Source organism: Vanessa atalanta, chromosome 15 (assembly GCF_905147765.1).
Source record: "Vanessa atalanta chromosome 15, ilVanAtal1.2, whole genome shotgun sequence".
NCBI lineage: Eukaryota > Metazoa > Arthropoda > Insecta > Lepidoptera > Nymphalidae > Vanessa > Vanessa atalanta.
The window spans coordinates 11,132,043-11,153,558 of NC_061885.1; the positions used below are offsets into that span (position 1 = coordinate 11,132,043).

At 32.8% G+C, this 21,516-nt stretch overlaps 2 protein-coding genes across 4 annotated transcripts in view; one reads left to right on the top strand and one right to left on the bottom strand.

Moving 5' to 3' along the window:
• LOC125069580 (pre-mRNA-splicing factor ATP-dependent RNA helicase PRP16) overlaps window positions 1-20,578 on the bottom strand; it is a 107,277-nt gene extending 86,699 nt beyond the window's left edge. Inside the window, exons 1-11 of the mRNA XM_047679116.1 lie at window positions 20,106-20,578; window positions 19,531-19,827; window positions 19,236-19,436; window positions 18,777-18,871; window positions 18,165-18,367; window positions 17,729-17,827; window positions 16,901-17,030; window positions 16,729-16,818; window positions 15,935-16,075; window positions 14,830-14,982; window positions 14,435-14,628 (exon numbers count right to left, since the gene is read on the bottom strand). Of these exons, the coding sequence (XP_047535072.1) occupies window positions 14,435-14,628; window positions 14,830-14,982; window positions 15,935-16,075; window positions 16,729-16,818; window positions 16,901-17,030; window positions 17,729-17,827; window positions 18,165-18,367; window positions 18,777-18,871; window positions 19,236-19,436; window positions 19,531-19,827; window positions 20,106-20,437 (1,935 nt within the window). The 5' untranslated portion in view covers window positions 20,438-20,578. The remainder of the gene's footprint in view (window positions 1-14,434; window positions 14,629-14,829; window positions 14,983-15,934; window positions 16,076-16,728; window positions 16,819-16,900; window positions 17,031-17,728; window positions 17,828-18,164; window positions 18,368-18,776; window positions 18,872-19,235; window positions 19,437-19,530; window positions 19,828-20,105) is intronic.
• On the top strand, window positions 7,821-13,088 carry LOC125069581. 3 transcript variants are annotated; one of them, XR_007119843.1, is made up of 5 exons: window positions 7,823-8,365; window positions 8,830-9,005; window positions 9,627-9,734; window positions 10,337-10,434; window positions 12,037-13,088. XR_007119843.1 is itself a non-coding variant. In XM_047679117.1 (4 exons), the coding sequence occupies exons 1-4, from the start codon at window positions 8,029-8,031 to the stop codon at window positions 12,130-12,132; spliced, it is 717 nt and encodes a 238-aa protein (XP_047535073.1). In that variant the 5' UTR covers window positions 7,822-8,028; the 3' UTR covers window positions 12,133-13,088. The 3 variants fall into 3 exon arrangements, 1 of the variants encoding a protein (XP_047535073.1); XR_007119844.1 differs by lacking the exon at window positions 12,037-13,088 and having other exon boundaries at window positions 7,821-8,365; window positions 9,554-9,734; window positions 10,337-10,366; XM_047679117.1 differs by lacking the exon at window positions 10,337-10,434 and having other exon boundaries at window positions 7,822-8,365.
• Window positions 20,579-21,516: the final 938 nt, after the last annotated feature.

Below are 21,516 nucleotides of genomic sequence, written 5' to 3' on the forward strand. Positions count from 1 at the left end.
GGAATGGTATCATCAGAGTTATATGGTAGTAGAATCACCCCAGGACGTTCCACCACGATTTAATAGAGGGATCTTATTAACCGACTTTAAAAAAAAATAAGGAGATTCTCAATTCAAAATTCTCAATCTCAGAACTCTATTATTCACGAGCTGATTTGTAGAATTATTTTTTTATTTAAATGGGTGGTATTTTTGTTAGGAAAACTTAGTGCAGTTATTCTAACCCAATATCTTTCAGGACCACGATAAAAAGAAGTAATAGTAAAGATCCGAAATTATTCAAGAGATTATTTATCGTCACATGTTTTAATGACATTAAGGAAATAGATAAAAGTATTATAGAATTTTTAAGATATATATATTTTTTTTAATTACAAAATGAAAACCAGTAAAACCACTAATAAATCATAGTACACATTCCATGAAGGATTTAAGTTTTAAATAATCTCTTTATCGGTGTTCTTGATTAAGTTGACAGTTGTAATAATGATAAAAAGATAGAGCTAATATTAAATAGACTTTCTTGTTAGTTTACATAAAAAAATTGATAACGAATTGTAAATATTAGAAAAGACAAGAAGTTTCGTTATTGTTCTTGTGTACTAGCAGCACGTTTACTTGGTGGTAAGGTTCGTGCAAGCCCGTCTGGGTAGGTACCACCCACTCATCAGATATTTTAACGTCAAACAGCAGTACTCTGTATTGTTGTGTTCCGGTTTAAAAGGTGAATGAGCCAGTGTAACTACACAAGGGACATAACATCCTAGTTAGTGGTGGTGACGCATTGACGGCGACCACTTACCGTCAGGTGGCCCATTTGCTCGCCCGCCAACCGATACCATAAAAAAAGTCCCGTTTATAGCTACGGGTAAAATTCATAAAATCAAAATATACCTTATTCAAGTAGGCTTATACAAGCATTTTTGAATCGTCATTTAACAAACTATATTGAGTGAAGCTCCTAGCTTTATACAAAGATAAACCCCCTATTTTCCCAAAGGATTGTTACTTCCTTTCAAAGATGATTATAGTGTGCCAATTTTCTACTTTCTAGACTCAGAAGTTTTGTCTGCGCATTGATATTTCTGAGGACATACAATTTTAAATGTATGGATTTATGTTCTATTCTTCTTAACACTCTATAAATCGCCGCCCAACCCTCTGTATTCTCTGCCTTTGATTAGAACGTTTGCAGCTTATTCCACCACGCTGCTCTAATGCTTGTTGGTCGATACACATGTGTTTACGCAGAACGCAGAATTTCGTTAAAATTAAATACATGCAGATTTCTTTACAATGTTTAAAAATATATGTGTTATTCTCTTCCTATTGAATTAAAGTCTATATATTTTATGTACCTGTGTCTTATGATGTTGTAGTAATGTAGCTTGATTAAAAAAGTATGGATTATAATAAATATCGATTAAACGCTTTAACGCTTTTACTCTTCATTAAAAAAAAAATCCGTCCTTATATAAATTAAAATTCCAAAATTAAAATTAAATGTTTAATTATTCATGTATCTTATATTGTTTATAAGACTTTAAGTCCATAACGGTATTTTTTTTAATATTCAGGAAGACATATTCTGTCGCCGGTATGTACAGACGCGCGCTAAAGTTTATAAACGAAAATAATTCTTAAATCAATGTTAAGTGTTATTTTAGATATAAAAAAACAGTAATATAATGCGTTACACAGCCTTTATATTTCATACCATAATATTAATCAAATACTAACCAATAAAACTTGACGCCTATCAATAAACATAACAGAAGTGCATTCTGTATGTTGGTTTTGTGTTTTCGTCTATACGCTTGTAATCAAACGTGACATATAGAAACAAAAGGAATCTTTGACCATAGACAATGGCGCTGTAAGAAATATTGACCATTCCTTATTATGTGCCTGTAGTTACACTGGCTCACTCACCATTTAAAACGGAATACAACAATACAGAGTACTACTGTTTGGCGGTATACTCGATCGTATACTTCATAAGTATATAAGTTTTATAACGTTTTATGACGTTGCGATTACTGTTACTAAATGATACAAAAATATACATTACGAGTTTTCACGTACAAGATTTTGTTCTAAAATTGTACGTAGTACATTTTTTCAACAAAAGAACTTCCTATGTTTAGAAATGCTTACGAAATGTATCGATAAAATACGAACAATGTGCAACCTTGACGAATTGAAGACTAGACGTTAATTGTAACGACGCGAGACTTTGTGTTTCTACGTTATAATCGAATTATCATTGTATTGCTAAGTGCACTGTTATTTGTCACGTTTCATTACTTCTTACTTTTATCTGATAATTTGGGTTTGATAATTTCCTATGAAAATTTCCGAATTGACATTATTATTAGCTTTGAGTCGGTAATACCCACTTATTATTAGTTACCCTACTTTATGTTCTGGGTTTATTGGAGAATGAGCCCTTGCAATTTCAATGTTATTGGCTCATTGACGGTGTTAGAAATAGTTTTTATTTCTGATAAAGCTGGTATTGGTATTTCATTCTATTAACGTCCATAAGTAAACTTCTATATGATTCTACTTGAATAGAATGTATATTCTAGTGACAATGCATATAAAGGTCGTTAGAATTAATCGTGTGCATTAAAAAAATTGTAATAATTTTATTTATAGTCTATATTTAGTACATATATTTTACGTAATATCGTTTTCTTATGGGTCATGTCTAAGGAAATATTACGACGCAATGATTATAATTATAGAGGTTCCTTCATAACTAGTTCCGATGGCGTATGTTTTAATAAACGTGTGGGAAGATATAAATGATCAATTGTCACAATAGTGAACTTTGTTTTATCAATAAATAGTGTATTGTATAATTATAACTTATATTTATAAAAATCATCGCTAACCAACGACCGTTTATAACTTATATAAAACTACTAGCCATTCAACGAAGATTTAAATAGACGTCAATTAGATTTTTTTGGAACCAAAAGTCTTATCTCACTCGGCGAATGTGAGCTAGGTCGACTTAAGTTTAAGACTTCGACCGTCACGACACTTGCCATAGCAGGTGTGTTTACAAGGGTTTATTTACACAGACATAGTACAGAATAGGTATATTAAGTTTTATTTATATACAGTTAATTGTATTTATTAATATGATGTTTATTTTAATATAATTGTTATAAATAATTTGTAATAATAAAATGTTTATTTTCGTCATTTATATATCAAATAAAATATATCATTGCGCCAGTTATTTATTACGTTATGTATAGCGAAAGGAACTGCATCGCGTGATCTCAAGTTACATCTTCGGTCGTGTCTCACTATCAGATTTTTTTAATACAATTTAAAAAAAAGGAACCGTTCTCCTTTTTATCAACATAAATAACTTCTATACTTAATATTGCTATGTATATATACATCCAGCCATTCTAGAAATATTATGTAACAGACATCCATACACACATTCGCGTATATAATTAAAAGACTTATCATGCTTTACAATTGCCTTGTGTATAAAACCCCTTTTCCAGCACGAAAGTATTTTTTATCTGTTAGTTTATTTTTTTAACTTTAATCATAGAATAACATAAGTCGTGCGCGACTGTACTCATTATAGTATTACATATATCATCAACAGAAATGTAAGTCGAAGGTCATGTCGGAGGCCGGTTTGTACTTCCGTAAAAATCGGAAGGAATAAAAATGATCGTATAAAAGAAAATCTTTCACGTCAATATATCAATAGTTCTAGAAGATTTCAACGTAGATCCTGTATTAGTTTTAGTTGCTACAAGTTAAGAATAATCGACACTAAAAAAAACCTTTTAAGTGTTTTACTAAACACCACTAAAGAACGCTTGTCGCTTATAAGTAAGGTCGTTAATATTTAAACACACAATAGGCAATTTATATTGAACTAGTTCCCGTCCGCGGTGTCGCCGCGTGTAAGCGAGAAGGGTAGTAAGTATATATAGGTTTAGGTCTATAAACATTTATTTTCAAAAAGACATAAGTCGCTTACACGAGAATACACATATATGGTAATATAAAATTCGCGTTCGTCTTAAATAATAATTATAGCTATGTTAATAGCCACCCATTCAAGGCATTGTCATATTATTGTTATTTTATTATTACTATTTTTTTTAAAGTGCATGTTCTTTTATGTAATTAGCCAGATTGTTCTTAAATGCGTTAAATGAGTTTACATTTTTTATGCGAGCTGGTATTTTATTATAAAGTTTTTAGCAGTCCTTCATATGTAACGGCTTTTTTAACATATGATGGTCTAGTTTTTATTAGCTCGGCGGGTGCTACGCTTAAGATGTTTTTATTATCTTCTTATTAGTATATATAGCTTTGTATGTATCCAAAATAAAATCGGTTGAGTAATCAAGACTTTAAAGCGCAACAAACAAACTAATGTCCACAATTTATAATATTCGTCCGAATGATTGTCACCACCAAATCAGTTGCAATGTTCAATTTAAAAAATTCACATCAATCGGTCACAAGACTGGTCAAGGTTTTAACGAGTCTGCGTTACACATGTGCGTGACTAAGTCTGTCCGTGTGCGTGCGAATATGCGTTTAAATTAATTCTCTCACACATGTGTACATTATGTATGTGTGTTTGTAGCACGTGTTCAATTCGTATCTAATGTCTATCATTACTTTGAGTATTTTAATCTCTGCTGATTATCTGATATGACTTCATGTATCGGTACTAATTACTGAACACTAATTTTTTTTTCTGTTATTTTAGTCATAAGCTGGAAACTAGAAAAGCATGCGAGTTCGTTTGATAGAAAGTGACTACGACCGTACACGGACAGCCGCAACTTTGCGCTGCCGGCCTTCAAGGAATGGATACAATACTTTAAAACAAAAAGTAATATAAAGATAAACATAGTTCTTTAAACACGAATGTGCTTCGCGATTATTTCATTTTATCGCTTATCGCTGTTATCAATTGGATTTGCAGACGTAGTTAAGCTGTTATTCGTATCATAAACATTATACGAACAGCATGAAAGGAGACTAATACCCTTTACACACGTGACTTTAAGATTACTGAACAACTAAATTTTCTTGATGAATCTGAAATTTGGTATACCAACGTATTTCGACCTCGTCAGAAATATTATAACGAAAATAGGCTCAAACGCTGTTTTGAATATGAAAAACGATTTAACTCCTCTTTTCGCTCGATGTGCATAGTATCATCACGTATTTATAACCGATTTAGACCATTTTACCTTTCCCCAGAAAGGGGTATGTGTCTGTGTACAGCGGAGATTAGGAACTGTGTGGCGTAACACTCTCACATTTTTAACTTAAAACCCGATCGCTTTTAACCCGGAATTTTATCCAAATTATCTATATTCGAGTAAGTTTTTTATGAAAATTATTCAGATAATGATTATTTATTTATAAGGATACTATCGGCTGGAGATTTAGAATTTAATCAAGAAACTCCTTGATGCTAAAATATTAACTAAACTAGCATGTCTCTTATGTCTGATTTGTAGTCTTTAAGTTAAGTCGGCCTATCTTTGTGAACATGGTACTGGTAGAATCCACCTGTTTTGGTGGATGCAGTCTATTGGAAAGCATTTGAAGCCGGTTATCCAGGTCACCACAATCAGTTAGGACATTATAAATCCTCATTTATTAACATAGATAGGATATCATATCGTATAGTGAATAGCCGGCTTTAAAGTAGACAAGGATCGCAATTATTATTTATTTAAATTTATATTCTATTGTGGACACAGCTGCAGTTTGATTCACGGTATATATATAGACATGAAAAGAATTGTATTAATAGGTATGGCGATTTAAAAGTATTTCGTTGTGGCATTTACAGAACTTTTACAAAGACGGTACAACTCTCAGGGAATTACATAATAAAATACTTGGGTTGTTAATGTTCCGGAGATAAGACTCCCACTTAACATTCTAAGCTGGGTTACTAGTTGAATAACTTAGCGTTGTATTTGTCAACGTAAAATCAGATACGTTATAATAGTTTGAAAACTGTCGTTAAATCGTGAAGGGAGCATACTATATGTTTTATTAAAAAACTTTTTTATATGTCGTCTTTATTTTCTTCCAGAACGTCGTAACTGACATTAAAATGTCATTCAAAGATGATCTTTTGTGATGTAACAGCATCCTTTTAATATTTTCTACCGTTATCGTATAACGAAAAAGAAAGTTCTTTAACATAATATTTACTATTATATAAGACAGCCATTGATTTAAAGTAGCCGATGTTATTAAAAACCGGTTAGTTTTTGATGATACTTTATTCTTAATATTTTCTTCGGTAAAGCATATAGCATAGTATTGATAGATTCTAAAAAATCTAAAATTCATGAGTTATGTATAAGCGATTAGGGCTATTGACATACATAAATAAATTTAGTTATGTATTAAACCTTTTTTTTATTTCACAACTGACGAATAAGTATCAACCGTGTTAAAGAATAAAGAAAATGTATGGGTAAATAGAAAAAAATAAAAATATTATTTGAATTGTAATAATAAAATGCAATCTTATTTTGAAATTAGAATTCGAAATTATTTTTATAAGTTTTCAATAATCGCTTAAACGATTTCGAAAGAAGAACGAGCTGACGTCACGCTTCATTAAGCACGTCCAAGAATGTGTGGCACTTACATTGTTTTACAGTTTAAAGGTCGTGTAAATAAAACTACTATTAATTACGTGTTACCGTTTTTGCTTGTCCGAGAGGCCAACATACCTGCCGCTCGCCGGTTGGCGCCGGCACGCAGTGGGAGGGGAGCCTGACAAGTGAGGTCACTCAGTGCATTGTTGTAAGTTGAGGATTTTGTCGATATCGGTATATTTATTTTAGTTTACAAATTCGTAAATTTTACATTATGTAAAATGTTGTTTGTTCCATATATATATATAGAGATATATATCAGAGTCTATTAATAAATTTGAAAAAAAAAACTTTTATTGAAAACTATTAGAGACACGAAGCAAATACCAGGCTACAACTCATCTCATTAGGGCAGAATTGTAACTCACACGCAGGTAAAATCGCGCGGAGAAAGTAGAAAAATCTTGGTAAGCAAATGAAATAAATCATTTTTTTATTATTTACAACCTTGGAAATGCGGACGTATAGTAAAGATTGGATATTACAAGGGTATACTATGATAATTTTGCTATCGCTACGTCTAATAAGACTTTATCTTAAATATATAAATACAAAGTTATTTATGTAAATAACTAATGTCTAATGTCATATATTCAATATTGGTTTTGAGATAATCATTAGTTTTGACCTTACAGAGATTATTTAAAAAATACTGCTAATATTACCTAAACTATACAGCGAGTATAAAACATGACATATAAACATGACAATAATTTAAAAAAATCTCGTGTAAAAATATATTACCAGTTACTTTTGTACTTATGCTGCCTCTCAAAAAAGGCATTTACTTTCCCGATAAAAGAAAGAAATCCATTTGTTCGAGTAAAGCGCAACTACTACGCTGCTTTATTTGTCTCATAATATTTAAAAATAATAATCAAAAAAATAGTATAATTATTTAGTTTTTATCATATAAAGAAAGATATTATTGATAATATATCAATTTATATTTACTGATAACATATATTCCATAAACAATTTTTATCAATTGTATTTGGTAAAAGTTATGCATTATTTTATCGATAGATAATATTTTATCGTGCACGAACCGCACTAGGCGTGTCATACCGAGTGGCGGGGAACCCGGCCCTTCCCGCTTCGTCCTCCCCGCCCCGCATTCGTATATAACATCGGGACGGCACGCGCGCCGCGTCTTACGTTCCGAAGCCACCATATAGCTCTGTGTTTTTTCACTCGCGAAGCCACGCGGGCATTGTGAAAGTGTGATTACAACGATTTCTCGGTAGTGAGAGTAAGCCGAGTGCACCCACGACACTAGCGTCTAAATTTAGTGGTGTGAAATTGTCTCGCGAATATAAGAGAGAGTTCAATGGAAGCCAGGTTCGTGACCTGCCGGAGCTTCCAGCAGATCAAGCCGCCCGAAAAGAGTTTAGCACCGCCTCCGACGGTGAAGGGCCTGCTGTCTCGCTTCGGAAGCCAAGCCCAGGCTTTATTTGCGCCTAAGAAACCAAGATTCGGTTCATCTGTAGCCATCCACAAGTTGAGGGAGTCTAAGTGGTTTAAACATGAGGAACAGAATATCCTGTGCGCCGTGCTCGAATCCGGATTCGTTTTGGAAGTCCGAGCTGAAGATCCTTTGCCGCCTGACACGACACTGTCACCAGACTACCATATGTACGCCATTGCCATGTGGAAGAAGGGTAAAGGTTCGTTAAACTTGTTTCACATTTAAAAAACCTTGATTTATCGTATATATTGGTACACGATAAGATACACGGTCGTGGGGGCGTGATGTGAGACTGAGTAACTGCCGGCGTTGCGTAGCGATCGCGCGTTCTAATGAGTTCACAATAGGATTTGTAAATAATTCATGTCGTACGCTACAGCACGCTCTTTCGTCTCATAATGACGTTGGGCGTTGAATACTAAATTAATTGCAATATCCGGCGATCGAACCGTTTTATACATGGGTTTTATTCAGGCCTGATATTTGCATAACCGGTTACCGATACACAAGAAAAAAAATATCTTCATCAAAGTAACAACAAAATTTAAATATTTTTACTATTATACAAATATTTACGAAAGAATTCAAAATTATCTTGAATTAATTAACTTCCTGTCTAATCATGTAAACATTTAAAATGACATAGCATTATGTTCGTTGTAGAAAAAACAAAGAACCCGGAACAGATAGAGGTGTACACGGTGCAGCAAAAAGGCGTGCGTAAACGTATCATCAAGACTACCTTGGGTGCCTTCTGGAAGAAAGATTCCGTTATACGAATCAACAACGTAGATGACAAACAAGAGACGCCCAACAGCGAAAAAGACATCAGGGCTAAGGTACATACGTATAGAATGCGGCACAAGTTTCCAATTCGCACTAAAACCTTTACAGTTATCTAGTAAATTCCTCACTGCCTTATCTACCTGCTATATCAGGAAAATCTATATACAGTCATAGTAAACATAAAACAACTCTATCAACATCAAAACGTTTCAATAGTAAATTGCATAACACGGCCTTCTAGCAATGTTTTGACACGAAACATGCATTACGATTTTGTGAAAGATTGCCAATATTTTTTTAACCTCGATAGTAATGTGAATATATGTAGCTTCATTTGTCAATTGATATCTGACTTAATCTATCTCAATTTTCATGCAAATTAAGATTTCCTTGCGTCACATACTAAATTTTAATTGCGTAAAGTCAATTCGTTTATTTGAAATGTATCTCGATCCCCTTGTCATACGTGATAATTTTTCGTCAATTTCTCTAAGACCTAAATGTCGTTTCTTATTTCAAATTATCTTTGTCGACCTTTAAAGGTATCAGTCCTATTTCTTCCTCTCTAGGCTAGACGTCAGAATTGGAAACCTCTTTTCAGATAGCCTCATCGGGGCTTTCGTTTTTCGGAAAGAGAAGTGGAACAGCTACTAAGAAGCTTCTACTGATTGCAGCTTGACATGGCTACAAAATCCAGATTTGAACGTAACTGGCATAATACACTGCATTTCGTCCACTGGTGCCGATATGGGGAGACTCCACAAGAAGCTAGAATGAGACAGGTAATTTGTTTACGATGGAAAAACAAAGATAGAATGATCTAGAAATTTCTGGAACTAAGTGATATTACGCGTCTCAATACCGTTACGACGGTTTGTTTAATTTATCGGTTTATTATTTTGGTTCTAGAATTTCTACTTTTTTATTTCATGCATGTATTAAAAGGAACTGTCCTTACAGTGTTTTGTGATGTTTTTTTTCCTTTCTCTATAATACAATGAAATGTCCTTGTACATAATCTCTTCGCAATACTAGAAAAAAATGATCATAAAATTTAAGTTTTCACTAAAATAATGTCGTAAAAAATGTAATGCTTTGCAATACAATATTTATTAATTGTATTACAATTCGTAAAGACAGATTCTTGAACGACATATATCACCTTCCACAATCATTCAGTTACTATTGCTTTTTTTTTTTCGAAGCTTAATATGAAATGTTTTTCGTATGAGTTTTGTTTTAATGTGGACCTTCGCTATGCTTTCATTTAATACCGTGTACATTGAAAACTGGGCACATTTAAGGAATAAGCGTCGAAATGCATGGGCCTCGACGGGTATCGAGTGTAAAAAGAGAAACGCACAAAGTAGCAATTTTGTTACAGATCAGCTTAACGACGTCGAAAACACCCATGATTATCATATTTTGATGGTAATCGTTGAGGCGCTTTGGACAAAACGGCTGGCATCTTTAATATTACCGGTGAGGTATTTATTTTACACGACGATGATGTACCTGGATTCAATGTGCCCTGTGTGTTAACTTATGTGTAACTCTAATGCTTTAGTGTGATCTTTTATTTCGCATTTTTATAAAATTATTTTACAAATGTTCAAAAAAATATATTCATTCTTTTTTTTACTATACACGTGACTCTAAAAGCAAGGAGAACCAGAATTCTGATAACGAGTTTTGATACTTTAACCGATAATCAAATAATAGTGTTGTTCTTTTCAAAGTCGTTCGGTTACAAGATGACCAGTCGAACTGGTTTATTAACTGCAATTATCAAACAGATATCAACGTTTAAATGCAATAAATTATTCCAACAAATTCAAAAACAAAAAAAAAATAAACAATATACTTGCCTCGATTGAAGATAATTAAATGACTCTTATCGAAGCAATTAAAAGTTACATAAAATTTAAGTAACTGTATTGACATAATGCTAATGAAACAATTATATCGAGCGTTAACTTCGACTTTACCTTTTAAATATTAATAATCAACCCGCGGTTTCTAGAAAATACTTACAAACAAAAACACATAATTAATTATATACAATTTAATTGTATGAATATTTAAAAACTTTATTCAGCGTCATAAAATTTATAATTTAACATTGTTCAAGACAAATATAAGATATTCATACTTATTAAAAAAAAAATTACGTGGAATTGTGTTGCTAAGTAAATTTTATTGTAATAAAAGTTTATTGTAAAAAAAAAACACATGTTTAAATAATGAGATCACCAATCAAACCGTTGTTGCTAGCCTGATTGGAGTAGCTATTTATACAAAAAATATGTAATATCGAATAAATATGCGTATAAAAATTATACAGCCTTAAGTAATATATTTTTTAATTTTTAGAAAGTGCAAAGTTATTTCAATTTACATTAATTTTCTATGGCAACATTTTGTCATACAAACAATTAAATGCCATTTGGAGTGACCCCGTGTGACATTGCCAATTATTTATTTAGGTTAATTGACTCTCGTGTCAAACTCGAGGTCAATTTGTGTCAATTTTATCAATAAATATTTGTTATAGAGAATTTAACACTTCTATGATATCGTGAGTAAATTTAAATACGCAAAAATGTATTTTGATAGATTATTTTAATATCAATATTTAACATAAATAATTAATCTATTATCACTTCATTAAAACACAGTATATGGTACGCTAATTATCATCGTTTAAAATACATGATTGCTTATAAGTCATAAGGCGTTAATTATATATAATAATATCACTCGATGATAACCTTGAATGAAAAAATTATTAAGATTATTTTAGGCTTTTTCATATGTAACAAAATTTTTAATCCTTTGTAAGATGTTAGTCTCTCACGCGTCAAATGCAATCAATTGAGTAAGGAGGTAGAACTTTAATCTAATTTATTTATCGTAAAGGAGACGATAGAAATAGTTTTGGTTCGAATTTCTTTTGAAATATATATTTTAATAAAGAAACAGGAAAAAACTCTCAATTGTTAAAATTATTAAATATTTCCAAGTAAACAAAAAGCGTCAAAACGTTCGACAACACAAATCTAAATTTTCATATATTTGTTTCAGATAAGCGAGTCGCTAAAGTGGGGCAACATCGGTATGAATATGGGTGTGATGCTCGTCAGCCAAAACAACGCCCGCGCTAAAGCGAAGTCCGTTTGAGTGTCGCAGGCCGGCAACGCCGGCACATGCTACGCTTGTTTCTGGCAACCCTCGCCCGGGAATATCGACTTCGTTTAAATTTCGAATACGTTCATTCCATTTTTAAATTCGATCTTTTAAACATGACATGGAATTTAAAATATTTACAATTAAATATTGGTATTTCGGGTTCGGGTATTCAATTACGGAATCTCTCGCATTATCTTTTTGAATGAGGTCCGAATGGTTATTTATGGACGATTAAATTGTTATATTCGTTGATGCGACAAACACGGATGGTTTTGAATTTGGAATCTTCGATGGTTTAATTTCTTAAAAAGCAAGATTTTTTAACGTTCCATTGTAAATGAAACTAATTGTTGACATTAAAAGAAGTATATTTTTGAATAGTGTGAGGGATGAAGAAGCTTTAATTTTTCTTTAGAAATTGATTTGATTCTAACATTCCTGATATAAAGAAAAGACGCCCCTCGGCTTCGAATGTGAATATGGTGTATGTTTTAATTTAATCGTATTATCCACGAGTGTTAGTCGTTATTATTATCCGACGGATGTTTACACTTACGACGATAATTTTACGTTCACTATTATTGCTAAGATTTTCGACTTTATAAGACTGTTCTGATTAAAAAAGAAATAATATTATTATTAAACTACGAAAAACGTGTGAAATGTAAATAATTTGGTTAAATATGTAAATGATAAAATCGAATGGAAAATTCTAGACGTTAAATTTATTAAAATTTTAAAAGGATAATATTAAAACACTTAGTTTTTCGTAGTTTTTAATTTGATGAGTATTGTTAAGTATTCATATTTGTAGTTAACGACGATGTGAAATAAATGTTTGTGATTCGTGTTCGACTGTTTGAGAATTACGTAAATGTTTATGTTCTATTTATATGAGACATTTTTTATAAATAAATGGTTCAAATAAAAACATTGTTTCCATTGAATCTTTTATTATTTTAATATAGATTATTATTTACCTATGTCTAACAATACTTTTACTGGAATTATAGTCTCCTAGAACAGTAGTTCCCAAAGTTGACTGGACTTCGAGGCATCTAATAAAAACTTCCAATTTCGGGAATCACTTCTTGGGTTCCATAAAGTTTAAGCATAAACATAAAATTTAGAAACTTCGGTATTTATTTTTAACATTAATCCGCCGAATACTGCTCACATGGATTTGAGATACCAAGGGGAAAAGGATTAGTATATTTTAAAGGAACTCATCAGAGACAAGTCAAGTGTAGTTATAAAACATTAAACGAATACCGGATTAATACTGACAAATATTCTCTAAAGTTTTATAAATCATTACAGTAAACAAAGGCCTACTCTGTCTTGACTACACATCGTGTATGTTCATATTATTTATCCTTTTCACTTTAACGCACAAAATTACTCTTAAACACAACATGTGATTTTATTATTATAATCATTCCGGTTGGACTGTAAATAGTTTATAAAAGAAATTTCCGTTTAATTATTGAGGCTTACAATTCTCGATAGAGGTTTTGGTATAATTTTCCGTGACGTTCATCACTCAAAATGTGCACTCCACTTATCACTAAAACATTTCTAATCTATATCGTAATATCACACCAGAGACAGAAATCTGATCTGATAGCTCAAGTTTATCAAATTTAATATTTTTGTTTTAGAAACTTACGTTTATTGCCATCTATGAAAAATGTTACTTTCCCTAGGAACTTAATTATGGTTCAATGGACGATCTTATTAATTTCATACCAGACTGGGACTCCTTCCTCTAATTTCTCCATGATTAGTTAAGAATATATTGAGTGCATTTGGACTATGAATTAGCCTCGTTAGTGTCGCTATACATATTAGTAGAGATCTGCTTGCTTGCATTAACAAATATTGCGAGCCGAGATGGCCCAGTGGTTAGAACGCGTGCATCTTAACCGATGATTTCGTTTTCAAACCCAAGCAAGCACCACAGATTTTTCATGTGCTTAATTTGTGTTTATAATTCATCTCGTGTTCGGCGGTGAAGGAAAACATTACGAGGAAACCTGCATGTGTCTAATTTCAACGAAATTCTGTCACATGTGTATTCCACCAAACCGCATTGGAGCAACGAGGTGGAATATGCTCCATACCTTTTCCTCAAAGGAAGAAGAGGCCTTAGCCCAGCAGTGGGAAATTTACAGGCTGGAAATGTATGTAATTAACAAACATAATCTAATTTATATTTTTTTGCTGTTTCATATTAAGACATCTTATTACCGCGAGACAAGTCACTGTAAATATGTTAGAAAAGATCACTCACCTCTCTCAGTAGACCGAACAGCATATCCGTGGAGAGAGAACGTTCATGGGCCTCGTCCATGATAACAGCGCAGTACTGGTCCAGGTCCGGTTCACGGAGACCCTCCCTCAGTAAGATACCGTCCGTCATATACTTGATCACCGTGTTGGGGGACGTGCAGTCTTCGAAACGGATGGCGTAGCCGACTTCCTCCCCTGAAATATGAACTCAATTTACTGATAGGTTCAAATATTACTCAATTTGGACTATGGTTTTAAAATCACAGGTAGTAGACTACTTAGATGTTGAGGTTTTTAATTAAAATAAAATAGCAATAGCTACACTTAGCCCCACAGTTGGGCGACATCTTTTCCTTTAATTTAATATTATGTTATGTTGTATGCCGGTGTATTGACCGAGGCGGACGCCCATCTCGTCGGAGACGCGCTTGGCGACGGACATGGCGGCGACGCGGCGCGGCTGCGTGCAGCCGATGGCCCCGCGCGCGCTGTAGCCCTCCTCGTGCAGGTACTGCGTCAGCTGCGTCGTCTTGCCGCTGCCGGTCTCGCCTGCGCCGACACGGAACACGTTCAAACACACACTTAGCGCTACCTGATTACAGAGCTAAAAGTAACTAAACATTATTGAGAACTTGTTTACAACCGATTTTGAAAGATTACTTTGCAAGACAAATAAAATTTAAAACTAACGTCATTTTGAGATATTTACTAGTACACAATTAACCATTTGTTTTCACAGGTTTTCATGTTGTGATTTACCAAAGGCCTTTGATTCTGTGCGACACGAAACACGGAAGCTAACTAACGTTGGAAATACTAATACTAATCGTCCATTATGGTTCCAAATCGTACCAAATTCAGAGATAGATGTGTATGGAAAAAGGTCTCTTTCAGCTCGGTTAGTGTGGGTGTCCCTCAAGGATCTATTCTAGGTCGAATCATACAAAAAATTAGCTTTATTTTTAAAGTACAAATAGGAGATAGTATTCTTTAATATTATAAAAACACAATTTCTTGAAGGTAGGGCTTCGTTCAAGTCCGTCGTATACTAACCAATAATAAACCAAAATATTATACAAATCTTGTACCAACCACTTATCAAAATCAAGCATTTTTGAATCGTCATTTAACAAACTAAGATACCACCGGTTCGGAATATAGATTCTACTGAAAAGAACCGTCACGAAATTTAGTAGTTGGAACACATTAGCGATGAAGTGGTTAATATTTCTTTCAATGTCAATGTCCAACATGAGGTAGAACATTTGTCGATCCACCTACTATATCATGAATATATGTATTTAACACGGTATCATGAAACAATTCAAAAGTGCTTTTATGAGCCCACTCAAATAAAGAGTATGATTGACATACGTCATTTATATGCAATCAATAAAACCTAACAGAAATTAAAGTAAAATTTAAATTGTCTATAGATGAGATAATCGCAATCATTGAGCAAGGTTAACAAAAAAAAAAAAAAGACGAAAAATTAACTCACCGACAATAATGATGACGCTGTTTTCACGTATGACCTGCATCAACTCCTCCCTGACAGCAAACACTGGTAGAAAGCGTCGTTGCTCGGATATGGTCTTCTTCTTCACGAAATCTGACTTCGATTCTGGCTCTTGAGCCTGTGCTGTAATAGAAATAAAATTCCGTTTATTTTACTTTGAGTTCACAGATTGGTAAATATATTATTAAACAATAAACCAAATGTAACACAACAAGTGTAACTTCAATATTATAATAATAATATAAAACAAAGTCGCTTCCCGCTGTCTGTATGTCCTTGTGTACGCTTAGATCTTTAATACTACGCCACGATTTTGATTTTGACTCGGTTTTGTTAATAGATAGAGTGATTCAAGAGGAATAAAGTTAAACCAAAAAAAAAATTACAATTACGTATTTCATGCTATTTGCTAAAAACTAATCTATATCGTACACCACTAACAGTTCTCGATTGATATGTCTTTATTTATTATACAACAATTTTCCACCTAACGACTTAAATCCACTTTAATTTTACTTCCAAAGGCTTCAACGATCAAAAGGCATTTTTTTTTTCAAAACTCCATAGTGAATATCATAGATTAATCAAGCTCTCGACCAATAATATCGCGTCGAATCGATGTCAAATGTTGTTGGAAAAAACTATACGTATTTGTAATATCTTACCACTGATGATTTTAGCTTGTGGACATCTATCATATTTAAACAAAACTAGTTTTATACTAAAATTATAGCTGTTTGACTTTTTTAAGTTATACAATCAAGGATGTCGCTTACCTTTGTCCAAATGCTCAGCATATTTGTAAGCCTCTTTAGTCGGGCCATCTTCGATCTCCTCTTCTTGTTTCTGGATACCCATTATGTTACCTTAAATAAACAAATGAACGAAATGTCAAAACATATCGATAATTATCAAACATCATTATTGTTAATTGTATTTTGATCATACCGATTTTAGTCCCTTCTAATTTCCAGTGTTTCTTCTGAGCCTTTCTTCTCTCTTTCTGTTCCCTGAACGCCTTGACCAATGCCGAGCCTTTGCGAGCGTTCATCGCCATGTCGGATGTTGGGTCTTTTACCTTGAAATCATTTAATTAATATGAGTACAATTTTCCAAATCAACTATAGATAACATTATTAACAGCGCAACGGCTCACGGGCCGCCTAGCGATGTAAAAAATCGCAGGTTTGATCTTGACACCTTGGGCTATTATCATCCCCACTCCTAACACAAGTGATAAGCTTAAAAGGATGGGTAAATAGGAATATTAGTAATTTGTTAATTCATTTGGGGAACTGATAGTATTCTTTAAAAAAAAAGCCTAGTTTTTATTCTCAACCTTGACTAATATATCTACAAAACTTTGAAATTATTCATAATAGACGTGTATGTTTAGTTCTTTATTATATAGAAAATTATATACAAATATACTTGATTGAAAAACTAGTCGAGCTTATGTAGTCGGTTTCCTAAGGTTTGAAAATACCGAACCAGTGGTACTTCCTCGACTATCAATAAGTGTAGAGTTATTTAATATAACGCATTTCTGAGTGAATACATTAAAATATGTTTAAAACTACTATTAAAAACTTTTGCTCGTAAAGGCCTACTTGAATTGAGTATATTTTGCTATAACACTGTTAAATGGTCTATAAACTAGAATCTTAAAGTTTAGCTTAATTTTATGCTATAATAAAACTGAACTATTTGAATATCATTCTTCTGATTGCAAATATCTAAAAATAATAATATTCTATTATCAGGTTGCTAACTCACCGGTATGACAGGTTCTGGTTGTTTAGTGAATACTATTCTTCCGTCCAAAAATGGGGGCACAATGTTATGCACTAGGAGATGCACGCGATCCACACTTTCCTGTAAAAATATATTACGATTCATCTAAGTTCCATTCACCTATTAAAACTATAGAAGAAAGATAAATAATAACTCTGTCAGCGAGTTATTTATGTTTTATCACTTGATGTCTTTTTTGACGGATTTTGGTCACAACTATTAGGAGTTTCAAATTGTTTAGGAGATATATACTTACTTGGTGCGCGACTATAATAGCTTTTAAGGTGACATCCCATAACAGAATTCATTAAAATAAGGTAGTATGTATTCAATCACAATAATACAATTGTGTTATCGATCAAATATAGAAGTTCTATTTAATTTATATCTTGCCTTTCGATACGGGAATAATTCTTACCTCATCCAAATCATTGTTAATGTTAATAGCGTGAACTACACCACTCGTAAGCATTCTGTTTCGCTCCCACAGCTCGTTGTCCTTGTCTATTTGTTGCCTCGCTGCAGAGACTTTGCGATTTCTTCTCTTTTCTATCTGTTCCTCTTTACGGGCTACATATTCGGCGCTCGTTCCCGCAAACGGATCCGATTCGTCAGTTTCGCCTACAGAAAAAAAATCAAAGGATATAAGAGGCATCTAGCGGTTACTTACAAAAACTTTTATTTCATCAGTTTTGTGTATTAATTTCAAAGACTATCCTTTTTTAGATACAAGATAAAAATAAATTTACATTTAAAAATTATGATTATTATCCTTGAACATAAATCAATTTCAATAAGTAATATAAACTTCTTAATGATATTTTTTTAATGAGTTTTTATTTGTCATCAAAGTGACAATGCTTTGAATTTGGAAGGATAGGTGTATTATTTTGATTCGTCTATTACTATTTACCTATTATTATTAATGCCATTGGATAATTCCTTAATATAGTCCATTATCAGAGTCTCTTGTGTTATATTTTTGTTAGACAGCTATTCGACAAAATTAATTAATAAAATATTCTCTTACCTTCACCCATATTGTACCAAGCTCTGTCTAGTTTTTTTTCAGCTTCTTGCCATTCAGGGTCGTCAACATCTAAGCCACGTCGAGAACTCACCCACCTGGTAACAAACACACAATCACATAATAAATTATAGATTTCAAAAACAGTTCTTGTGATTGTGTTATATTATATTTCTGGCATCGATAATAGCTTACAAAAAAATGAAATAATGGTTACTCACTACTAATATAAAAAAAATCGTTGTTTTACTGTTGAAATTAAAAGTAACATCCAATTTCTACAATTATTTTTTTAGCAAAACAAATTTAAAACCTGACATAATTGTTAATTAAAGTTGACACCTGTTGTAATAAAATTGTTTAACATAAATATTGAGTTCAAGACATTATCTTATTAGAATATTTTACAATATAAGGTGGTTAGTAAGTAAGTAAGTTATTAAGTCATATTTGTATACTTACTTATGTGGTGTAGCCCTAACTGTATCATCATATGGCCTTCCCTTGTAATCCCGCATCGGTCGTCGATCACTACGTGTAGATCTATCAGGCCCATCTCTTGGCAGTGGAGTAGGAAAGTCCCAGCTTGATTTGCGGACAGCTCTAGGGTCATCGTCATCATCGTCCCATGCAGTTTTGTCAGTTGGTTTGAGTACCTTAATGCTGAAAAGAGTCAGTAAAATTTGTAGCATTTTAATTCAATATTTAAAGAAATTGGAGTAGTAAATAAAAGAATAACTATTGACAAGCTTTATACCTGGGAGTCCGTGGTTCATCTTTAAATCTTGGTTCATAATAACTCCTTCTAGAGCTATCTCTGTCTGTATCACGATCCCTTCTATCCTTGTCTCTCCTATCAGAATCCCTGTGTCTATCTTTATCCATCCTATCTCTGTCATTTCTTCCACCAGACTTATCCCTGTCCTTTCTATCTCTGTCACGTCTCTCATATTGGTGACGATAGAATAAGTCATCATTTTGATCCTTGGAACGAGATCTCTTTTCTTCTTGTGTTGAATAATGCACACCTTTCTCCCTTGTTTCTCTTTCTTTTCTGAAATTGTAAATTTTAATTCATAAGTCGTCCATTTTCATTGTTTAATGGACAGAAGGATTTTTTACTTTTTTCTTTTTATAAGTAATAAATATTGTCACTATTGCAATAATTTCAAAAATAAAGAAATGTACACTATTAAGGGTTTTATTGCACACAGACATTCATAAGATAAGAATTGAAATGTAAAATGATTTTCTATACTATATACTTACTGGAAAAAATGATTTACATTAAAAATAGATTTTTAAAAATAGAACAGACTTAGAAATTCTTACTTTTGCAATCGTTCAAGCATTCGTTCTCTAGCCTGTTCAGACAGTCCGCCAGTATATGTTGGGGTTTCTTCATTATGCCGCCTGTATTTCCTATCCTTTATACCTGCGGCATCTTCTTTATTATCCGTATCCTCACCTTCGATTTCCTCATTTTGAAACGATATAAGGCGATTTTGCTTCCTCTTAGCTGCCGCCAACTTATCTAAGCCTAATAGAGAAGGCTTAGCAAATTGAAAATCGGGTGGTTTATCCTTCTTTTTAATGATTAAACCAGAGGGTCCATCCGAAGATGTCCCCTCTAAGCGATGTAGGTTTTCTTCGTTGTCTGACATCACATGAAATGACAACAAACACTAGATAAAGTTATGACTGCAGCAGACTCGTTTTAAGTTAGTGTTATGAGTAACTTTAAAATAAATTTCGGCCAAACATAACACCACAAGTTGCAAAACAATACATGTAAAGTGACACTCGGACGCTTCACAGTTATGACATTTGACAATGACATTGACATTACGCTTAATTGTCAGTTTAAGTAAAGTCTGCGATACACAAAAAATAAATGTGATGTTGCTATTTTATGAGACTTTAGTAAGTAGGATTCACTTCATATTTACATTTGTTGTTTTAATCAAAACAGTATCAACAAAATTAAAACAAGCATGTTTTTTTAAATTATTGGCTGTCAGTACACATGATTCACAAGCCAATTGTAATAAAGTTGTATAATAAATTATTTTAATGCTAAACTTTAAGCAGACACTAAGAATTTCTTGGTATAAATATCGAATATTTTTATAATGACCTGACTCAGGACTCAGGAAATCGGGATCTGCAGCCTTTTTGGCGACGCAAAGATTAGCCGCGCGCCTCTGGCGGCATTAGGAGTTGTCTAAAAATAACACTTATTGGTATTAAGTGGAGGTAAAGTTTCGATATTTTAATCAGATTGGTCACGATTACACACAGATATCTGTTGCTAATAAAAGTAGAAATATGAAATAGTGTTGCATTCATCAATGTAATACTTACTATACTAATAAGTTCTCATTTGTTTCTAAAAGAGAAAATTATGGAGAAAAAAATGGGAGACTGCTTTAAGAATAGGCAAGCCTATTGACAACATAATTATCGTCTCATCCATCGAGAAACCACATAAATCTAATATTTTTTTTCCGTGACGTTAATTGTATCGAAAACTGTCAGTGTCGTTCTTAGACAGCTTTACAGTTTTGATACTTGGGGCGCTAGTTAGAATCTTTGCATCTCCAATAAGCCATTCGGTAAATACTGTACTGTAGTATAAAGTCAATTAAATGAGTAAATACGTTGCAACAATGATGTTTAATCAATAGTAATTTCTTCTTAATTCTGACGCAGGGGAAATTTCGAGATTTTAAGCCGAGTAACG

What these genes read in the sequence shown, in the direction of transcription:
- LOC125069581 (XM_047679117.1), top strand. Translation starts at nt 8,029, where the DNA reads ATGGAAGCCAGGTTCGTGACCTGCCGGAGCTTCCAGCAGATCAAGCCG. An exon ending in CATGTGGAAGAAGGGTAAAG is followed by an intron (nt 8,366 to 8,829) that starts GTTCGTTAAACT and finishes TGTTCGTTGTAG; the next exon opens with AAAAAACAAAGAACCCGGAA. An exon ending in AAGAAGCTAGAATGAGACAG is followed by an intron (nt 9,735 to 12,036) that starts GTAATTTGTTTA and finishes TATTTGTTTCAG; the next exon opens with ATAAGCGAGTCGCTAAAGTG.